Genomic DNA, 22337 nt, shown 5'->3' with positions numbered 1-22337 from the left:
TGATTATAAATTCATCTCCTCTGGCCTTCCATCTACCTTCACTGTGCTCACTGCCTAAGCAGGCCCTTTAGTTTAACAATATAAATAAAACTACAAGGTAAATACAAGCTATGAATACATCCTTACAACTTCAAATACAAAGGGTTAATTAGTGACAATAAAAAGCTCTTATAAATTAAAAAGAAAAAATTAAATGTAATTAAAAAATAGGCACAGAAACATGAGTAGAGAACTTGCAAAAGAAATATAAATCATTGCTAAATAAATTATTCAACCTAATATGTTATTTAAAAAATGCAATTAAAATAATGAGCTACTTTTTTCATCTTCTAAACTGGCAAAGATCCTTTTACAACTATAAAACCCAGTCTTGGATTTAGGAGCACAGAGCATACTCATACGATGTAAGTAAGCATGAAGTTTGTAAAATATTTTTGGAAACCATCTAGTAATACAGAACAAAGGCCTCAAAATGTGTGAACTCACTTGTCATGGATTGAACTGTGTTTCCTAAAAATATGTGTCAACTTAGTTAGGCCATGATTCCCAGTATTGTGTGGCTGGCCTCCATTTTGTGATTAATATAATTTTTCTATGTGTTACAAATCCTAATCTCTACCTGTGGTTAATGAGGCAAGATTAGATTATGTTAAGGAGGATTAGGGTGGGATTGTAACACCCTTACTAAGGTCACATCCCTGATCCAATGTAAAGGGAGCTTCCCTGGGATGTGGCCTGCACCCCCTTCTTTTTTTTTTTTTTAAGTGTCCACCTGATTTAATGAGCTCACTCTTCATCAGCATCTCTCTCCCCGCCGCTGACCAGTCCCTTTCATGTCTGATAAGTTGTCTTCAGGGATGGTTCCTGTCCTGTGCCAACAGAAGGTCTGGGGAGCATTGCTGCCGGGATTCCTCTAGTCTCAGTCAGACCATTAAGTATGGTCTTTTTATGAGAATTTGGGGTCTGCATCCCACTGATCTCCTGCTCCCTCAGGAGTTCTCTGTTGTGCTCCCTGTCAGGGCAGACATTGATTGTGGCCGGGCACCAACTAGTTCTTCTGGTCTCAGGATGATGTAGGTCTCTGGTTCATGTGGTCCTTTCTGTCTCTTGGGCTCTTAGTTGTCGTGTGACCTTGGTGTTCTTCATTTTCCTTTGCTCCAGGTGGGTTGAGACCAATTGATGCATCTTAGATGGCCGCTTGTTAGCATTTAAGACTCCAGACGCCACATTTCAAAGTGGGATGCAGAATGTTTTCATAATAGAATTATTTTGCCAATTGACTTAGAAGTCCCCTCAAACCATGTTGCCCAGACCCCCGGCCCTGCTCCGCTGACCTTTGAAGCATTCATTTTATCCAGGAAACTTCTTTGCTTTTGGTCCAGTCCAATTGAGCTGACCTTCCATGTATTGAGTGTTGTCTTTCCCTTCACCCAAAGCAGTTCTTATCTACTGATTGATCAATAAAAAACCCTCTCCCTCCCTCCCTCCCCCCTTCGTAACCACAAAAGTATGTGTTCTTCTCCGTTTTTTCTATTTCTCAAGATCTTATAATAGTGGTCTTATACAATATTTGTCCTTTTGCCTCTGACTCATTTCGCTCAGCATAATGCCTTCCAGGTTCCTCCATGTTATGAAATGTTTCACAGATGAGTCGTTACTGTTCTTTATCGATGTGTAGTATTCCATTGTGTGAATATACCACAATTTATTTACCCATTCATCCGTTGACGGACACCTTGGTTGCTTCCAGCTTTTTGCTATTGTAAACAGAGCTGCAATAAACATGGGTGTGCATATATCTGTTTGTGTGAAGGCTCTTGTATCTCTAGGGTATATTCTGAGGAGTGGGATTTCTGGGTTGTATGGTAGTTCTATCTCTAACTGTTTAAGATAACGCCAGATAGATTTCCAAAGTGGTTGTACCATTTTACATTCCCACCAGCAGTGTATAAGAGTTCCAATCTCTCCGCAGCCTCTCCAACATTTATTATTTTGTGTTTTTTGGATTAATGCCAGCCTTGCTGGTGTGAGATGGAATCTCATCGTAGTTTTAATTTGCATTTCTCTAATGGCTAATGATCGGGAGCATTTTCTCATGTATCTGTTGGCTGCCTGAATATCTTCTTTAGTGAAATGTGTGTTCATATCCTTTGCCCACTTCTTGATTGGGTTGTTTGTCTTTTTGTGGTTGAGTTTTGACAGAATCCTGTAGATTTTAGAGATCAGGCGCTGGTCTGAGATGTCATAGCTGAAAATTCTTTCCCAGTCTGTACGTGGTCTTTTTACTCTTTTGGTGAAGTCTTTAGATGAGCACAGGTGTTTGATTTTTAGGAGCTCCCAGTTATCTGGTTTCTCTTTGTCATTTTTGGTAATGTTTTGTATTCTGTTTATGCCTTGTATTAGGGCTCCTAAGGTTGTCCCTATTTTTTCTTCCATGATCTTTACAGTTTTAGTCTTTATGTTTAGGTCTTTGATCCACTTGGAGTTAGTTTTTGTGCATGGTGTGAGGTATGGGTCCTATTTCATTCTTTTGCAAATGGATATCCAGTTATGCCGGCACCATTTGTTAAAAAGACTATCTTTTCCCCAATTAACTGACACTGGTCCTTTGTCAAATATAAGCTGCTCATACGTGGATGGATTTATATCTGGATTCTCAATTCTCTTCCATTGGTCTGTGTGCCTGTTGTTGTACCAGTACCAGGCTGTTTTGACTACTGTGGCTGTATAATAGGTTGTGAAATCAGGTAGAGTGAGGCCTCCCACTTTCTTCTTCTTTTTCAGTAATGCTTTGCTTATCCGGGGCTTCTTTCCCTTCCATATGAAATTGGTGATTTGTTTCTCTATCCCCTTAAAATATGACATTGGAATTTGGATCGGAAGTGCGTTATATGTATAGATGGCTTTTGGTAGAATAGACATTTTTACTATGTTAAGTCTTCCTATCCATGAGCAAGGTATATTTTTCCACTTAAGTATGTCCTTTTGAATTTCTTGTAGTAGAGCTTTGTAGTTTTCTTTGTATAGGTCTTTTACATCCTTGGTAAGATTTATTCCTAAGTATTTTATCTTCTTGGGGGCTACTGTGAATGGTATTGATTTGGTTATTTCCTCTTCGGTGCTCTTTTTGTTGATGTAGAGGAATCGAAGTGATTTTTGTATGTTTATTTTATAACCTGAGACTCTGCCAAACTCTTCTATTAGTTTCAGTAGTTTTCTGGAGGATTCCTTAGGGTTTTCTGTGTATAAGATCATGTCATCTGCAAATAGTGATAACTTTACTTCCTCCTTGCCAATCCGGATACCCTTTATTTCTTTGTCTAGCCTAAGTGCCCTGGCTAGGACTTCAAGTACGATGTTGAATAAAAGCGGTGATAGAGGGCATCCTTGTCTGGTTCCCGTTCTCAAGGGAAATGCTTTCAGGTTCTCTCCATTTAGAGTGATATTGGCTGTTGGCTTTGCATAGATGCCCTTTATTATGTTGAGGAATTTTCCTTCAATTCCTATTTTGGTAAGAGTTCTTATCATAAATGGGTGTTGGACTTTGTCAAATGCCTTTTCTGCATCAATTGACAAGATCATGTGATTTTTATCTTTTGTTTTATTTATGTGATGGATTACATTAATGGTTTTTCTGATATTAAACCAGCCTTGCATACCTGGTATAAATCCCACTTGATCAGGGTGAATTATTTTTTTGATGTGTTGTTGGATTCTATTGGCTGGAATTTTGCTGAGGATTTTTGCATCTATGTTCCTGAGGGATATAGGTCTAAAATTTTCTTTTTTTGTAATGTCTTTACCTGGTTTTGGTATCAGGGAGATGGTGGCTTCATAGAATGAGTTGGGTAGTATTCCGTCATTTTCTATGCTTTGAAATACCTTCAGTAGTAGTGGTGTTAACTCTTCTCTGAAGGTTTGGTAGAACTCTGCAGTGAAGCCGTCCGGGCCAGGGCTTTTTTTTGTTGGAAGTTTTTTGATTACCGTTTCAATCTCTTTTTTTGTTATGGGTCTATTTAGTTGTTCTACTTCTGAATGTGTTAGTTTAGGTAGGTAGTGTTTTTCCAAGAATTCATCCATTTCTTCTAGGTTTTCAAATTTGTTAGAGTACAATTTTTCATAGTAATCTGAAATGATTCTTTTAATTTCATTTGGTTCTGTTGTGATGAGGTCCTTCTCGTTTCTTATTCGGGTTATTTGTTTCCTGTATTTCTTTAGTCAGTCTAGCCAATGGTTTATCAATTTTGTTAATTTTTTCAAAGAACCAGCTTTTGGCTTTGTTAATTCTTTCAATTGTTTTTCTGTTCTCTAATTCATTTAGTTCAGCTCTAATTTTTATTATTGGTTTTCTTCTGGTGCCTGATGGATTCTTTTGTTGCTCACTTTCTATTTGTTCAAGTTGTCGGGACAGTTCTCTGATTTTAGCTCTTTCTTCTTTTTGTATGTGTGCATTTATCAATATAAATTGGCCTCTGAGCACTGCTTTTGCTGTGTCCCAGAGGTTTTGATAGGAAGTATTTTCATTCTCGTTGCTTTCTAAGAATTTCCTTATTCCCTCCTTTATGTCTTCTATAACCCAGTCTTTTTTCATGAGGGTATTGTTCATTTTCCAAGTATTTGATTTCTTTTCCCTAGTTTTTCTGTTATTGATTTCTAGTTTTATTGCCTTGTGGTCTGAGAAGATGCTTTGTAATATTTCGATGTTTTGGACTCTGCAAAGGTTTGTTTTATGACCTAATATGTGGTCTATTCTAGAGAATGTTCCATGTGCGCTAGAAAAAAAAGTATACTTTGCAGCATTTGGGTGGAGAGTTCTGTATAAGTCAATGAGGTCAAGTTGGTTGATTGTTGTAAGTAGGTCTTCCGTGTCTCTATTGAGCTTCTTACTGGATGTCCTGTCCTTCTCCGAAAGTGGTGTGTTGAAGTCTCCTACTATAATTGTGGAGGTGTCTATCTCACTTTTCAATTCTGTTAAAATTTGATTTATGTATCTTGCAGCCCTGTCATTGGGTGCATAAATATTTAATATGGTTATGTCTTCCTGATCGACTGTCCCTTTTATCATTATATAGTGTCCTTCTTTATCCTTTGTGGTGGATTTAAGTCTAAAGTCTATTTTGTCAGAAATTAATATTGCTACTCCTCTTCTTTTTTGCTTATTGTTTGCTTGATATATTTTTTTCCATCCTTTGAGTTTTAGTTTGTTTGTGTCTCTAAGTCTAAGGTGTGTCTCTTGTAGGCAGCATATAGATGGATCGTGTTTCTTTATCCAGTCCGTGACTCTGTCTCTTTATTGGTGCATTTAGTCCATTTACATTCAGCGTAATTATAGACAAGTAAGTTTTTAGTGCTGTCATTTTGATGCCTTTTCATGTGTGTTGTTGGCCATTTCATTTTTCCACATACTTTTTTGCGCTGAGATGTTTTTCTTAGTAAATTGTGAGATCCTCATTTTCATAGTGTTTGACTTTATGTTAGTTGAGTCGTTACGTTTTTCTTGGCTTTTATCTTGAGTTATGGAGTTGTTATACCTTTTTGTGGTTACCTTATTATTTACCCCTATTTTTCTAAGTAGTAACCTAACTTGTATTGTTCTATATCGCCTTGTATCACTCTCCATCTGGCAGTTCAATGCCTCCTGTATTTAGTCCCTCTTTTTGATTATTGTGATCTTTTACCTATTGACTTCCATGATTCCCTGTTATGTGTATTATTTTATTTATTTATTTATTTTTTCTTTAATTAATCTTAATTTGTTTGTTTTTGTGATTTCCCTATTTGACTTGATATCAGGACGTTCTGTTTTGTGACCTTGTATTGTGCTGGTACCTGATATTATTGGTTTTCTGACCAAACAATATCCTTTAGTATTTCTTGTAGCTTTGGTTTGGTTTTTGCAAATTCTCTAAACTTGTGTTTATCTGTAAATATCTTAATTTCGCCTTCATATTTCAGAGAGAGTTTTGCTGGGTATATGATCCTTGGCTGGCAGTTTTTCTCCTTCAGTGCCCTGTATATGTCGTCCCATTCCCTTCTTGCCTGCATGGTTTCTGCTGAGTATTCTGAACTTATTCTTATTGATTCTCCCTTGAAGGAAACCTTTCTTTTCTCCCTGGCTGCTTTTAAAATTTTCTGTTTATCTTTGGTTTTGGCGAGTTTGATGATAATATGTCTTGGTGTTTTTCTTTTTGGATCAATCTTAAATGGGGTTCGATGAGCATCTTGGATAGATATCCTTACGCCTTTCATGATGTCAGGGAAGTTTTCTGTCAGAAGTTCTTCAACTATTTTCTCTGTGTTTTCTGTCCCTCCTCCCTGTTCTGGGACTCCAATCACCCGCAAGTTATCCTTCTTGATAGAGTCCCACATGATTCTTAGGGTTTCTTCAGTTTTTTTAATTCTTTTATCTGATTTTTTTCCAGCTATGTTGGTATTGATTCCCTGGTCCTCCAGATGTCCCAGTCTGCATTCTAATTGCTCGAGTCTGCTCCTCTGACTTCCTATTGCGTTGTCTAATTCTGTAATTTTATTGTTAATCTTTTGGATTTCTACATGCTGTCTCTCTATGGATTCTTGCAACTTATTAATTTTTCCACTATGTTCTTGAATCATCTTTTTGAGTTCTTCAACAGTTTTATCAGTGTGTTCCTTGGCTTTTTCTGCAGTTTGCCTTATTTCATTTGTGATGTCTTGAAGCATTCTGTAAATTAGTTTTTTATATTCTGTATCTGATAATTCCAGGATTGTATCTTCATTTGGGAAAGATTTTGATTCTTTTGTTTGGGGGGTTGGAGAAGCTGTCATGGTCTGCTTCTTTATGTGGTTTGATATGGACTGCTGTCTCCGAGCCATCACTGGGTAACTAGTTTTTCCAGGAAATCCACTGACTGGTACGCTGGCCTCAGGCTCTAAAAACAATCGCTGCCTCCCTGTATTTGTTCGTTCTCCGTCTCTAAATCTGTGTTTGTTGTTCAGAGTTCATAGATTGTTATGTATGTGATTGATTCACTTGTTTTCCCGAGTCTTTGTTGCAAGAGGGATCCGCGGTAGTGTCCACCTAGTCCGCCATCTTGGCCCCGCCTCTCACCCCCTTCTATCTTATAAGAGAAAGGAAAGGGAAGTGAGCAGAGAGTTGGGGACCTCATACCACCAAGAAAGCATCACCAGAAGCAGAATGTATCCTATGGACCTGGGGTTCCTCCACGGAGAAGCTCCTAGTCCAGGGGAAGACTGATGACAAGGACCTTCCTCCAGAGCCGACAGAGAGAGAAAGCTCTCCCCTGGAGGTGACGCCCTGAATTTGGACTGCTAGCCTACTAGACTGTGAGAGAATAAACTTCTGTTTGTTAAAGCCATCCACTTGTGGTATTTCTGTTACAGAAGTACTAGATGACTAAGACACCACTGTTCAAGCAATTTAATTTCTAGGAATTCATTCTAAGTAAATAGTATTTGATGTGTATAATGATTTAGCTATAAGGCTGTGATAATAAAAGTTAGAAACAAGCTAACTGTACAAAAATAAGGTGTAGGCTAAATAAGAGAAAACTATGCAGCTATTAAATATTATCAGTATAAATCAAAGATGTTAAACATGATTGACATAAATGAAAGATGGCAGTACTAGTCATTGTGATATGCAGTACTGACAAATCTCGCCTCAAGTCAGATCAAGTAGTTGAACCAATAATAAAATAGTGAAGACTCATTGTTTGAATTGCACATTAGCAGGAAATAAGACAACAAAAGATAGGTCTTCTTTGATTTTGATTTCACAATCTTGAGGGGTGGGGGAGGAGGAAGGGGCCAGCCTTGACCACACCCCTGTGGGATGGTATTTTAAGACCCATTTCTATTGCTCATTGTCTTCCTGAAGTAGGAAAGATGGGCTCTACATAGATAAGCCATAATTCAGAAAGGACCATCAACACTAGAAAGGCCTTAAATTGAATCTATGAGGGTAAAGGAAGGAACAACAACAAAAAAAGCCCAGGAACAAAAAGTCTTCCATTTGGAGCCAGGAATAGGAGAACAGATAGGAAGGTTAATAGTGGCGACATTTCTATCATTTGCTTTGGTCCTTCTAAACAGTAAGCAAGCAAGCCCTTTTTAAAACCTTTAAAAAACACCTGATCACTTAATTCCACTTTTAAAATGAGCTAAGGAGAATAGAAAATAAACAGTGCAATTAGCCCAGAAGCCATTTTGCAATAAAGTGAATAGTATATTTGTGTGTATATTTTCCCCCTTTATCTGGAGAGAAAAAAATCTGTTTTGAACATTTCATTGTGGTTTGGGTGAAAGTTTACAGAGCAAAGTAGTTTCCCATTCAACAATGTACACACGTGACATTAAACCCAATTCCCTCAATGTGGCAGCCTTCTAACCCCTCCCTCTCTGGGTTCCCGACTTCCATTTGCCCATCTTTCCTGCCTTCTGAACTTTGTTTCTGAACAAATGCTGCCCTTTTAATCTGTTGTGGTTGACTGTTCTGAGGAGCACCTTCCTCATGGATGCTATTGTTCACTTTGTAGGCCTGTCTATTGTTTGGCCGAAAGGTGATCTCTGGGAGTGGGTTCAGTTACAGGTTGGAGGGGGTCTAAGGGCCGGAGTCGCGGAGGTTTATCTGAAGTTTTTGAATTTACTATAATAATGAAATAAAAAGGACAGTGCGAACATTCCTGGCCAACTGAAGTCTTGAAGCACAGGCTAAGAACCCCTCTTGGCAGAAAAGCTAAAAAGGGGTTTCTAGATTTGCAAGATTTGTTGAACTAGAGGATTTTAAAGATTCCTTTGCCCTTGTAATTCCATCATTCTGTTTGGTCTGATATATTCCACTGTGAGTGGGAGAAAATATGCTGTTAGAGTTAACAATAAGATGAAAAGTCTCTAATTACCTTCTTTAATAACTGACCATATAATATGTATTTCTTAGATTTTACAGATAACATTTACTGATTTACACTGAATAAACAAACATAATCAGTGGACATTTCAGTAACAAATCTTTGGAAATTAAGATAATTAGCTTACCTTCCAAAGTGCTGCTTCAGAGGAAGCCTTCCAATATCTTGGATAAAAGAAATCTGTGCTGAAAACAAAGATTAAAAAAAAGTGTTTAAAATTAAGCCAAAATATATGGGACTGTCTTAGTTATCTAGTACTGCTATAACAGAAATACCACAAGAGGATGGCTTTAACAAAGAGAAATTTATTTCTTCACAGGAAAGTAGGCTAAAGGTTCAAATTCAGGATGTCAGCTCCAGGGGAGGGCTTTCTCTCTCTGTCCACTTTCTCATGAATCAGACTAAGAGCTTCTCCATGCAGGTACCCCAGGGTCCAAAGGATGCACTCTGCACCCCGCACTACTTTCTCGCTGGTCTGAGGTCCCCCCTTTCTGCTCCCTTCCCTTTTCATCTCTTGAGAGATAAAAGGTGGTGCAGGTCACGCCCCAAGGAAACTCCCGTTACATTGGATCAGGGATATGACCTGGGTAAGGGTGTTACAATCCCACCATAATCCTCTTTAACATAAAATTACAATCACAAAATGGAAGACAAACAGAATACCGGGAATCATGGCTTAACCAAGTTGACACATATTTTGGGGGGACACAATTCAACCCATGACAGGGACAAAACATTCTTTTTTAACAATTTAGCTTGCTGTATTATTTTCTCTTGAATCATACAAAGTAGGCTGAATACCTAGTTCTTAAAGTGCTCTCAGTGTGGGTTGCTTCAGTGTTGCAATTATGTAAATAAGATAAACTGGATAAATGTGGCAATGCTCAAAGAATTAGTCTTCTGATTACGTAATTTATAAATAGCCACATTTTGTTATTTTTGAATAGTCTGAAGGTCTTTTTTATAATTTATTTTTTGTTGTAATTGTTGGAATATACACAGCAAAACATATACCAATTCAACAATTTCTACATGTGCAATTCAGTGATATTGATTGCATTCTTCAAGTTGTGCAACTATTTTTACCCTCCTTTTCCGAGTTGTTCCTCCCTCATTAACATACTCTCACTGCCTTCCAAATTTCCCACCTAGTCTTTCAAGTTGCTCTTGTCAATTTGATCCCATACAGATAGTTCTTAAAAGAGCACAATGCTCAAAGCAGACATCCTTTACTAGTTAAGCTAAATTACTGTTTGGTTTTAAGAAGACTTCAGAGAATATTTTTGGTTTAAGGTTTAAAAATTGTCTCAGAGCAATGGTTTTGGGGTTCATCCAGCCTCAGTGGCTCCAGAAAGTCCAGAAAGTCTGGATTCCATGAGAACTGAAATTCTGTTCTAAGGACAAAGATTCTTAATCTTAGTTATGATCCCACAATTATGGAAGAAATGTTAATGATTCATAGCAATATGAGTTGAACATTAGTATACTTTTAAAAATATTTTTTTAGAGCAGTTTTAGGTTTATGGAAAAACTGTGCAGAAAACACAGAGTTACTGTATAACTCCTCCTCGCTGTATATCATTTCTTCTATTAACATCTTGTATTCCCGTGGTACATTTGTTACACTTGAACCGATATTGATACGTTATTACTAAGTGAAAACCAAACCCATTGCCGTCAAGTCGATTCTGACTCATAGCGACCCTATAGGATGGAGTAGAACTGCCCCACAGAGTTTCCAAGGAGCGCCTAGTAGATCTTAACTGCCAACCTTTTGGTTAGCAGACATAGCTCTTAACCACTACGCCACCAGGGTTTATTACTAACTGAAGCCCACACTTACATTAGGGTTCACTTATTGTGTTGTACAGTTCTATGTGTTCTGACAAACGTCAATGCCCACCATTACAGTATCATACAGAATAGTTTTACTGCACTCAAAAAATGTCCTGTCCTCCACCTATTCATAGCTCTCCCCTCCCCGACCCCCAGCATCAACTGATCTTTTCAGTGTCTCTGTAGTTTTGGTTTTTCTAGAATGTCATATAGTTGGAATCATAAACTATGTAGCTTTTTTGAAACAGCTTCCTTTACTTTAGCAATATACATTTAAGGCTCCTCCATGTCTTTTTGTGGCTTGATAGCTCATTTCTTTTTATCCTTAAATAATACTTTTGTATGTATGTACTGTAAGTTCCTGCATTATGAGTGTCTTACTTATGGACAACTTGGACTTGCCCTTTAATGTTATGTAAATATGCTCTCACTATGAAATGACTGAACCAACTGCTACTCACAACAAATTCTTCATTACAATCATCTTCACTTGCTGCATGCACAACTCTTACACCATTGTAAAGGCTTCAGCCTTTTCTTGCACTAAAGTAAGGCTAAATAAGGACTATGTGCACCTGTTCCGACTTACCTACAAATTCTTAAAGACACACTTAGGAATGGATCTTGTTCATAACCGGGTACTGCCCGTACCACAGTTTGTTTATCCATTCACTTACTGAAGGACATCTTGGTTGCTTCCAATTTTTGGCAATTATAAATTAAGCTGCTATCAACATTCATGGGCAAGTTTTTATGTAGAAATATATTTTCATATTATTTGGGTAAATACCTACGTGTGCAAATCCTGGATCAAATGGTAATCCTATGTTTAGCTTTCATTAGTACACTTTTTATAAAGAAAAAGAACTCACTTTTGCCCAAGTTACAGACAGGATTGAAATTTTTGCTTAATCATTCCCGCGGCAGCAGCAAGGGCAGTTTAAGGGGAATGGAATCAACTGATGGTTTGAGTAGCTGCACTGTGTTTCTACCACTGAGTTTGTACTATGGCATAATTCCAATGTGAGGAAGCTGGGGATACCAGGGCAGTTCCTTCTTGAGAGGCATGAGACTCCTCTGACAGGTGCCTGTTTCTTGCTCAACCCTATTAATTTTTTTAGAAGGGCAGTGCAGCTTATGGCCTACCTTGCCATCTAACTTTCCTTCCTTCCCTCTCTCGTTCACTGGATCACAGTCTGCTGGCGTTCCCAGACTCCTCAGGCTTCTTTCCCATTTTCCCTCATCACTGTTTCTTTTTTGAACATTTTATTGTGGTTTGAATGAAAGTTTACAGAGCAAATTAGTTTCCATTCAACATTTATACACATTTTATTTCATGACATTAGTTGTAATCCCCTCAGTGTGACAGCACTCTACCTCCTCCCCTCGAGTTCCCTGTTTCCATTTGCCCATCTTTCCTGCCTATCCCACTTCTTGCCTTCTGAACCTTGTTTTTGGGCAGATGCTGCCCTTTTGGTCTGGTGTGGTTGATTGTTCTGAGCAGCATGTTTCTCACAGGTATTATTGCTTACTTTATAGACCTGTCTATTGTTTGGCTGAAAGGTGATCTTTGGCAGTGGGTTTGTTTCCAGGTTTGAAGGGTTTGAAGCCTCATCACTATTTCTGCCAGACAATCTCTTACACACCTAATCTGAATTATCCTGGAGTCTGCTTCTTGGAGGACCCAGAGTAAGAAACTTCTTAAAGAAGATCAAACAAATGAAATTTCAAATGAAATGAAATTTCAATTTCAAGTTGGCTAGACAACTTAAGTTTATTTCTCTTTAAGTCTGTGATTAAGACTGTATCTTACAAAACGGTAAAACATCTGGTAGGGATTTTTCCCCCTAGCGACAGGTCACTTAAAACCAAACTATCCTCTGAAGTCTTATTAAAACTAAACAGTAGTTTGACTTAACTAGTAAAGAATGTTTGCCTTGAATGTTGTGCTCCTTCAAAATCTATCTATATGGGATCAAACTGGCAACAGCAACTCGAAAGATTAGATAGGAAACGTGGAAACTCAGAGGGCAGTGAGTTTATGTTAATGGGTGAGGAACAACTCTGAAAAGGAGGGTGAGAAAGGCTGCACAACTCAAAGAATATAATCAGTGTCATTGAACTGTACATGTAAAAACTGCTGAATTGGTATATGTTTTGCTCTGTATATTCGCAACAAGATAAATTAAAAAAAAAAAAAAGATTCCAGAGAACTTCAGTTAAAAATGGAGGTATCACATGCCTTGACTTACAGTAAAACATGGTGGACTGAATAAGCCATTTATCAATTCCCTTCTGATCCAACACATCAAAGAATGTATACTGAACAGTAAGGTCCCCAAGCCCCTTCTCTAATCCTATTCCCAGAACACCAGAGAACTGGTGTATTATTCTCTAGGTAGGAGTTTGAAGGATTCTTTTCTAGAGAACCTAAACAAGGGACCCCCCAAAAAATCTATAGATGCTGACATTTCAGGATCCTCCCTAAAATGAAACCCAGCTGTTGACAACTCAGGTCATGTATGGAGATTCCAAGTAGTTCTTCAGTGCCTCATTTTAAAATATGGATGAAGAAAACTTAAGAAAAAAATCATATTCTCAGGGGAATAAGTAAAAAGATATTGCATTCATAAAACAATATGCTATTAAAAAAACCTCAATCATGAGCATAAAATTATTGTGGAAATGCAAATATGATTACTGAAATAATCAATAGATGGCTTGAAAAACCCAATCTGGACAATCCTCCAAAATGTAGAATACAAAGATAAAGAGATCAACAATATGAAAGAAAATATAAGTAGAAGATGATTTCAGTAGGTCAAATATCTGACTAGTATCATAGGAGGTCCAGAACTGAGAACTGAAAAAAGACAAGCGAGGTGGTTATCAAGGAAATAATACAGGAAAATATCCCAGAACTAAAAGACAATCTGAGTACTTATTGATAAAAGACCCATTGTATGTTTAGCATAGTAAATGAAAAGATCTCAAAGTTCACTGTAGCTAAATTTTAGAACTGGTGGTCAAAAGACAGCCTTAACACTTCATAGCCACTAGGATGGTTAAATTATTAAAAAAAAAAAAAGGGAAATTTTAAGTGTTGGTAAGGGTTGGTAAGGATGTGGAGAAACTGGAGCCCTCATCCACTGCTGGTGGGAAAGTAAAATGGTGCAGCTGCTATGGAAAACAGTTTAAGGGTTCCTCAAAAAGCTGAATATATTACCATGTGACCCAGCAATTCCACTCCTAGGTAGATCTCAAAAGATGGGAAAGGAGGGACTCGAACAGATACTTGTATAGCAATGCTCACTGCAGCATGATTTACAATAGCTAAAAGGTGGAAACCAACCAAATGGCCATCCACAGATGAATGGATAAACAAAATGTGGTGTATATTTTGTCTGAATATTATTCAGCCATAAAGAGAAATGAAGTTCTGATACATGCTACCACATGAATGAACCTTGAAAACATCCTAAATGAAAGGAGCCAGACAAAAAAGGATAAATACTGTATGATCCCACTTATATGAAGTATCTAGATTTGGCAAATGCACAAAGACAAAAATAGATTTAGTGGTTACCATGATTTTTTTTTTTTTTTTTTATGGGCTGAGGCAAAGAAGAAATGGGGAGTCACTACTTAATGGGTAGAGAGTTTTGTTTGGGGTGATGAAAAAGTTTTGAAAATAGTCAATGGTTGTACAACATTGTGAATGTAATCAATGTCACTGAATTGTACACTTAAAAATGGTTAAAATGGCAAATTTTATGTTATGTATACGTCATCACAATAAAAATTAAAAACACAAAGAACCAAGTAGAAATTCTGGAATTGAAAAGTACAATAACCAAAATGAAAAATTCACTAGGGGGGATCAACAGTAGATTTGAACTGTTAGAATAAAGCATCAGCAAACTTGAACACAGATCAATGAAGACTATGCAATCAAAGAACAGAGAAAATTAAATGAACAAAAATGAGTAGTCTCTGAGGAACGTGAGACACCGTAAGTGCATCAGTATACACGTGATGGAGTACCAGAAGCAGAGGAGAGGAGCAGAAAAATATCTAAAGAGAGAATGGCTGAAAATGACATAGTAAATAAAGTGGAAGAAATGGGATAAAAAATTGGTAATGAAAAAGAACAGCCCAAAACAATCTTCTTTTGATTAAATTTATAAACCTTTTAAGGCTTACAAATCTAAAACTATGAATATTCTTGGATACACTTACCTTTTTAAAAAATCCATTACATAGTGTAATCAAGATTAAAAAACAAAACAGATTTTTAATTCAGAAAGCTTAGAGCTGGGATCCTAGAATCTGAATTTATACTTGTGGCCAGAATGACTCCCCAGATGATTCCAACGTAAGTAATCTAAACCAGGGAAACCATGGTGGCGTAGTGGTTAAGTGCTACGGCTGCTAACCGAAAGTTTGGCAGTTCAAATCCAACAGGTGCTCCTTGGAAACTCTATGGGGCAGTTCTGCTCTGTCCTATAGGGTCACTATGAGTTGGAATCGACTCAATGGCAAGGGGTCTGGTTTTGGTTTAATTTAAACCAGTACTTCTCAAACTTTATCATGCATAAGAAGCACCTGGAGAATCTTATTTAAATGCAGATTTATTCAGTAGGCCTTGGGTGGGAATGAGATTTTCCATTTCAGGTTGTTATCAGCCTGAGTTGGTGGCATCAGGACTGAAGGAAGGACAGCATGGTCAGGATATGGGTTATATACAGGGGAATTAAGCAAATAAGTAAATATATTGAGGGAAATGGGAGATAAGTTTTTAATTGTTCAAGAAAAGAGGTACACAAATATTGGGGGACATCTAGGTCAACTGGCATAACATAGCTCATAAAGAAAATGTTCCACATTCAACTTTAGTTAAGTAGTGTGTGGGGTCTTGAAAGCTTGTGAGAGGCCATCTAACGTACACCTACTGGTCTCATCTCGTCTGGAGCAAAGAATGAAGAAAACCAAAGAGATAGGTAAACAATTAGTCCAAAGGACTAGTGAACCACATAAACCACAGCCTGCACGAGCCTGAGCCCAAAAGAACTAGATGGTGCCCAGCTAACACCACTGACTGCTCTGACTGAGATCACAATAAAGAGTCCCAGGCAGAGCAGGAGAAAAATGAAGAACAAAATGCAAATTCACAAAAAAAGACAAGACTTACTGGTCTGACAGAGACTGGAGGAACTCTTGAGACCATGGCCCCCAGATACCCTTCTAACTCAGAACTGAAGCCACTCTAGAAGCTCGCCTTTCAGCCAAAAATTAGACACGCCTATAAACAATAATACTGGTGAGGAACATGCTCCTTAGATCAATCAAGTATGTAAGACCAAACGGGCAATACCTGCCCAAAAGCAAAGATGAAAAGGCAGGAAGGGGCTGCAAAGCCGGATGCATGGGAGCCCAGGGTAGAAAGGTGGAGAGTGCTGAAACACTGCAGGGATTGCAACCAATGTTGCAAAACAATTTGGGTATAAATTTTTGAGTGAGAAACTAATTTACTCTGTGAACTCTCACCTAAAGCACAAGAAAATGTTACCAAAAAAAAAAAGTGTAAGTAAGGAAGGGAGAAGGTCAGAATAAACTCTGGTGTTAGACTGAAACTGGACACACTGGTGTGCACTCATGTTTTTGTTTTTTAAATTGGGTAAAATATATATAACATAAAATTGGTCAGACTATAGGGTAGCTATGAGTCGGAATTGACTCCACGGCACTGGGTGGGTTCTGGGTATTACTGAAGTATTTAAGAATAGTGGGGCATCATGTCTGCAAACACTTGGAAAGACAATGTAAATATACTATTAATGGACTTTGTATGTAATATTGGAAGCAACTGAAATATAAAGTACTTTATGTATTTATATAAAATTACCGTAAATTTTGGGAAAAAAATGAGCTAGATTTGAATATACTTTAGCATTTCTGCTTTAGCATTAATTTATAAAATATGGAGGGCTATCCACAGTAAGTAATGGCAAATTAAAGCTTTTATCCCATTCAATCAAATAATAGTTTAGTTTAACTAGTAAACAACGTCTGCCTTCAACATTATGCTATTTTAAGAGCTAACTATATGGGATCGAATTGACAACAGCAACTTGAAGAGAAAACAGGGGCCTTATGGGGCAGTGAGTTTATTAACGGCGGAGGAACAGCTCAAAAAAGGAGGAGGGTAAGAATGGTCGAACAACTTGAAGAATGCAATCACTGTCACTGAATTGTACATGCAGAAATTGTTGACTTGGTATATGTTTTGCTGTGTATATTCTTAACAACAACAAAAAAGAATAGCAAGGGACAAAATAGAAAACTAAAAAGTTGGAAAGCCCACCTTATCACTGAGTAGAAATATGCATATTGCAAAGGTGGCAATTTTCCCTACCTAAATGTGATCTCAATAAAAAATACTAACATGATCTCAACTACATAAGCTAACAACAAATTCAAATAAAACTAAACATTTGATCATCTCTAGAAAAATTATGAAAACTCATGAGCTATTAGAGAGGGTCAGTCCTACCACGTTTTAACTATTATAAAGCTCTAGTTTGATTTTGGAGTCCCTGGGTGGTGTGAGCAGTTAACATGCTTAGCTAACTAAAAGGCTGGAAGTTGGAAGTCCACCCACAGATATGCTAGAAGAGAGGTCTGGTGATCTACTTCTGAAAAACCAGCCACTGAAAATCCTATGGAGCAAGCACAGTTCTACTGTGACATACGTGGGGTTGTCATGAGTTCAAATCAAATCAATGACAAATCAATGTTTTTTCAGTTTGGTTTCAGTGTGCAAATAGTAAAAGAGATGAATGACACCACACAGTAAGGAAAGAAACAGACCAAACGCATATGGGAATTTGGTATATGATAAAAACTGCATTTTAAATCAGTGGATAAAAGAGTAGATTATTCAAAAATGGCACTCGGGCAGCAATCTGAAAAATTATTAATAGAGATCCTTATCTCATTCCATTTAACTAAAAAATTCTAGATGGATAAAAGCTTTAAACACATACAAAAGATTAAACTGCAAAAATACTACAAGAAAACTTGGGACACATTAAAAAAAATACATATATATTTTATATATATATACACATACACTCTAAAGAGTATTTCTGGAAAATCTTTTTATAGAAGACACAAAATCTCAATATAATAAATAAGAGTTATGAACCTGACCATATAAAATTAATAATTTGGGAAAAATTATCATAAAGAGACTCCAAAAATAAATGACATCAGGGACTGGGGGAGGGAGAACAGGGAGTTACTGCTTACGGTGTACGAGTTTTGTTTGGGGTGATGAAAATCTTTTGGAAATAGATAGTGGTGATGGTTGCACAACTTGGTGAATGTAATTAATGTCATTTTTTTTTTTTTTTTATTGTATACCTAAAAATAATTAAAATGGCAATTGTTTGTCATGTTGTATATGTTTTACCACAATAAAACTTTAAAATGAAAAATAAAAGCTTATATTCTATTCTGTTAAAAAAAAAATGACATATTTGTATATGCAGAAAAGAAAGTCTGGAAGAATTTACACCAATCTGTCAAAAGCAGTTACCTGATTTTAGGGAAGGAACTTTCAATTTTTACTTTGAATACTTCTGTATTGTTTGATTTTTAAAAAAAAAAAAAAAAGACACATATTGATTGAGGATCAAAAAGTAGAGGGAATAAATTAGTCTCATTATTATATAGCAATGAGCTGACCCACAAAAAAATATTGATATAAAACACTACTTCTTGAATATAATAATAAAAGCCCAGGTTACTACCTTGATTTCTCATTGGAATAGTCAGCAGAGCAAGGTATGGCAACAGCTGAGTTTGGAGGCATAAAGATGGTAAGCAGAAGTCAGAAAAAAGTGCTTTTGCTGCCAGGCAATTCTCTCGATACTGTAGAGGGAAAAAAAATTTAAAAATGGAAGATGAAAAATATAAAACTAAAAATAGTTGTTTTCCTAAACAAAGTTTATTATATTACAAAGTGTGTGGTTTTCCCAGATCCTCATTTCTGAGTATCATTTGCACTAACAGGAATTACAAACATATTTATGAATCCAAAAATATTACAAATGTGCTTTAAGAGTTTATCTAACTAGGTCTTTGTAGCTGTTCCAGCACTATTTAATAACATATTTATCTACGTATCTGTATCACATCTGATGTAACACAATAACAATTTTGTTTTAAAGAAGACTTTATGCATAAGAACCGCAAACTTAAAAATCAAAGGAATTCTGTTCATGATCATACAGACATCATAAAGTATGTGTGGATGTTTTTCCGTGAAATAAATTCTTTTAAAAAGGCTCCACCTAGTACTCTAATTCCAAGTTATGTAACTTACTAAAGTTGAGTGTGGCTATTCTGCAATTGGCCTTAAACACATTTTCCTAAATCCTCTGAAATATTCATTCTTATCTGTTAAATATTTTCTTTAGCTAACACAAAGCACAGTATTAGGCTGATGGAAAGAGAAGCACAATCCCTGTCTTTAAGTAGCTTATAGTCTGCAGCTGGGTACCCACCACCCATGTCTGAAAGAGAGATGCTGCTTGGCCCCAGCTGATTGCTGCCATGTAGAAATATGGGCTCAGTGTTGCCTCACTTTCCATTTGTTTTCAGGAGATTCCAGAAATTAAGAAGCCAGAAATTCATATCTGAATTTTAATTATTCTACTAATTTTTAAAGACTGGGAATTAGTTTTAAAAAATCTGTTGCCTGTGTTATATTCAACTTGTGGGCCACCAGTTTTGGTCTCTAGGATAATCCAATCCTCTACATTTACAGCTGAGAAAACTAAGAGAGCCCATTAGCTTAAATAACTTGTCTAGATGGTTAGAGGCAGAGCCAGGATATTAAATTAAAACAAAAAATTGTATCTATATGTTGATTTCAATAAAAGTCAATTAATGAATAAAATGAGTATGTGCTTTCAAATCTGAGTAGATTTTCTTTTCCTTAATTTGAGATTACCCCTTTATGTTTTATCATAATCCTAAGAAAAATGTGTGCCTTAGGAACTAATTCTTACTAAGAAGTAAACATCACTTATCCTTGTTTTTTCACCTTTTTATTTATTAGAATCCACTGGGGTTTGTGCAAGGGTCGAAAACTTGATCCTCCTCCTTGGCAGTGAGCAAATCCTCGGGCTTTGTTGGAATGTATCACACCTCTCGTAGATACAGATGTACTATACTCCCTGAGTGAAGAACGTGTCTAACAAAGGAGACAAGATGTGAAATAAAAAAATAAAAAATTTATAAAATAGTACTACGGGTACTACTGATACCAAAAAGACTTACCATATTTAGTTATTATTTGTTCACGTTTTCCAACATCACCACAGCTCAAAAATTAACAGTGCTATAAAAATTTTAAAACAATAAAGCAAATTCAATTGAGACATAACAACCAAATGCAATGTGTCACCCTTCTTGGATCTTGGATGACGGCAGGGAAACAACTTTACATTTTTGAAGCAAATGGGGAAATCTGAATAGGGACAGAATACTACTGAATTAATGTTACTTTTTCTTAGGTATTATAATGCTATCGTGGTTATAAAAGAACAACATCCTGATGTATGCTTAAATATTAAGTGTATGTTTGCAATTATTTTCCAATTGTTCAGGCAAAAGCAAGTGTGTAAGAGATTAAGCAAATGTGAAAAACTCATGAGCAAAAAGTTAAGATAATCACTGTACTATTTTTCTTTCAACTTTTTTGTAGGTTGGAAATTTTCAAAATAAGAAGATAGCATTAAAAATAGTATAAAAAATAAGCAAAAGCAAATCGAATAAATCAAAGTTTAAATATAACACAGAAACTATATCATGAAACTTTTTTTGTTAAGCCTTTCCTAACGTCAGTTATTAATGCTACTTCAATACTTACAACAGAAAAATATTAACATTAAAACAATGCTGTCTAACAGAACTTTCTGTGATGATGGAAATGTTCTGTATCTAGGCTGTTCAATACAGTAGCTACTAGCCACGTCGCTACAGAGTACTAGAAATGTGGCTAGTGTGTCTAAGAAACAGAATTTTAAATTTCAATTAATTTAAATTTAAATACCCCATGTGGCTAGTGTCTACTGTACCTGATGGGGCAGTGTCAAAACGTTAAGGAAAATACAAACTCTATACAGAATAATTCCAAACATGAAAAAAAAAAAAAGCATTAAAAAAAGATTAGCAGGAAATACACCAAAATGCAGTTTTTTCCCATCTCTCTACTTTTCAAAGTTGTCAAGTTTTCTATAAGATTATATTAACTTTATAATCAAGAAAATAACTTTAAAAAAATCAATGCTATATCATCACTAATGAATTAATTTAATCACAGGTATTAAGAGTTACGTAAAATACTGTCAAATAATTGAGGATAAAAAGTAAACTTTCTTTTCTTAAATCTGAGGAAATACTAACAAAAACATTTAAGTGAAATGGTCTTACATTCCAGTCACCACTGAGGATATCTGCAAAACTTAGAAATTCACTGGCTCTCACAAGATCATCCATTTCCACAAAGAAATCTACGTAGTTTTGGTGAAGATATAAATTAAATAACTCTCCTGGCATGTGCGACATTTCTACTACTTCCTATAAAAAGAAGTATATATATATAATTTTTGTAAAAAACATAGTGGTCAAATATATACATACATATACCATACAAACAACATATATTTTGTAATTGGCGCTAAGTGCCATTGAAGAGTTTACCTCAGGTTGAATAAGTAATGTATCCCGTTCATGCTCTGATAAATGAGAAGGCAACCGAGGTGAGTCTAACTCTGTTAAAGATGCTCCTGTAAAAAAATTCCTGTGGTTATTAAAGATAACACATCTTTATAATTATATTAGTACCTCTCACTTGGAGATTTCCAACACTACAGGGTTGCTAGGAGTCGGAATCGACTCGATGGCAATGGGTTTTGGGTTTAGTTGGGCACATAATGTCAAAAATAAGAAATCTGTTAAAAGTAAAAAACAAACAACAAAATAACTGGAAACCTGTGACAGCTGACTATTCTATCATAATTAGCAAGAACTAAATTTGGGATTCTGATGCTTTGATTACGGCTTCTCTGAACTTTAAAATATTCCATGTTTCACAACACTTCCCATTTCACATTCCAGCTCTGGGTTACTTTCTTCCTTTGAGTCTCATCTGAGTATATTCACTGTTTTATTTACTAAGTAGAAAGACAATATTCTCTGAATCAGAGAATGGAACCCCACTCCCTAATGCAAGAAGTTATAAATGAATGTTGGGGAAGAAAAGGGTGGCAGAAAAAGAATCAGGTGGGCATGGTCACTGAGGGAAGAGGATCTACGGATAGAGGAGTGCCCCCATTGTCACCTAAACGATGCCATTCCACTTTCCTCAGGTGACAAGAAGATGTCCATTTAGAAATCCCAGTTTTCCTGCTCTAGGGTCATAAGACTGAAAACTGGTATCTGCTACATAAAGAAACTGAGACTGGAGTTGTATCGAAAGGAGGGGCAATTCAGGAGCTTAGAAATGGGCAGGGGGTGTGGAGC

At 36.4% G+C, this 22337-nt stretch overlaps 1 protein-coding gene across 2 annotated transcripts in view; it reads right to left on the bottom strand.

The window, feature by feature from the left end:
* RAD17 (RAD17 checkpoint clamp loader component) overlaps positions 1 to 22337 on the bottom strand; it is a 47684-nt gene that overhangs the window by 843 nt on the left and 24504 nt on the right. For both annotated transcript variants that reach the window (XM_049864996.1, XM_049864990.1), the window contains exons 12-16: positions 21516 to 21601; positions 21246 to 21392; positions 19855 to 20004; positions 18557 to 18677; positions 9034 to 9091 (exon numbers count right to left, since the gene is read on the bottom strand). In XM_049864996.1, coding sequence (XP_049720953.1) covers positions 9034 to 9091; positions 18557 to 18677; positions 19855 to 20004; positions 21246 to 21392; positions 21516 to 21601 — 562 coding nt within the window. The remainder of the gene's footprint in view (positions 1 to 9033; positions 9092 to 18556; positions 18678 to 19854; positions 20005 to 21245; positions 21393 to 21515; positions 21602 to 22337) is intronic.

Source organism: Elephas maximus, chromosome 2 (assembly GCF_024166365.1).
Source record: "Elephas maximus indicus isolate mEleMax1 chromosome 2, mEleMax1 primary haplotype, whole genome shotgun sequence".
In the NCBI taxonomy this organism is placed as follows: domain Eukaryota; kingdom Metazoa; phylum Chordata; class Mammalia; order Proboscidea; family Elephantidae; genus Elephas; species Elephas maximus.
This window is presented reverse-complemented; position numbering and strand designations above follow the sequence as displayed.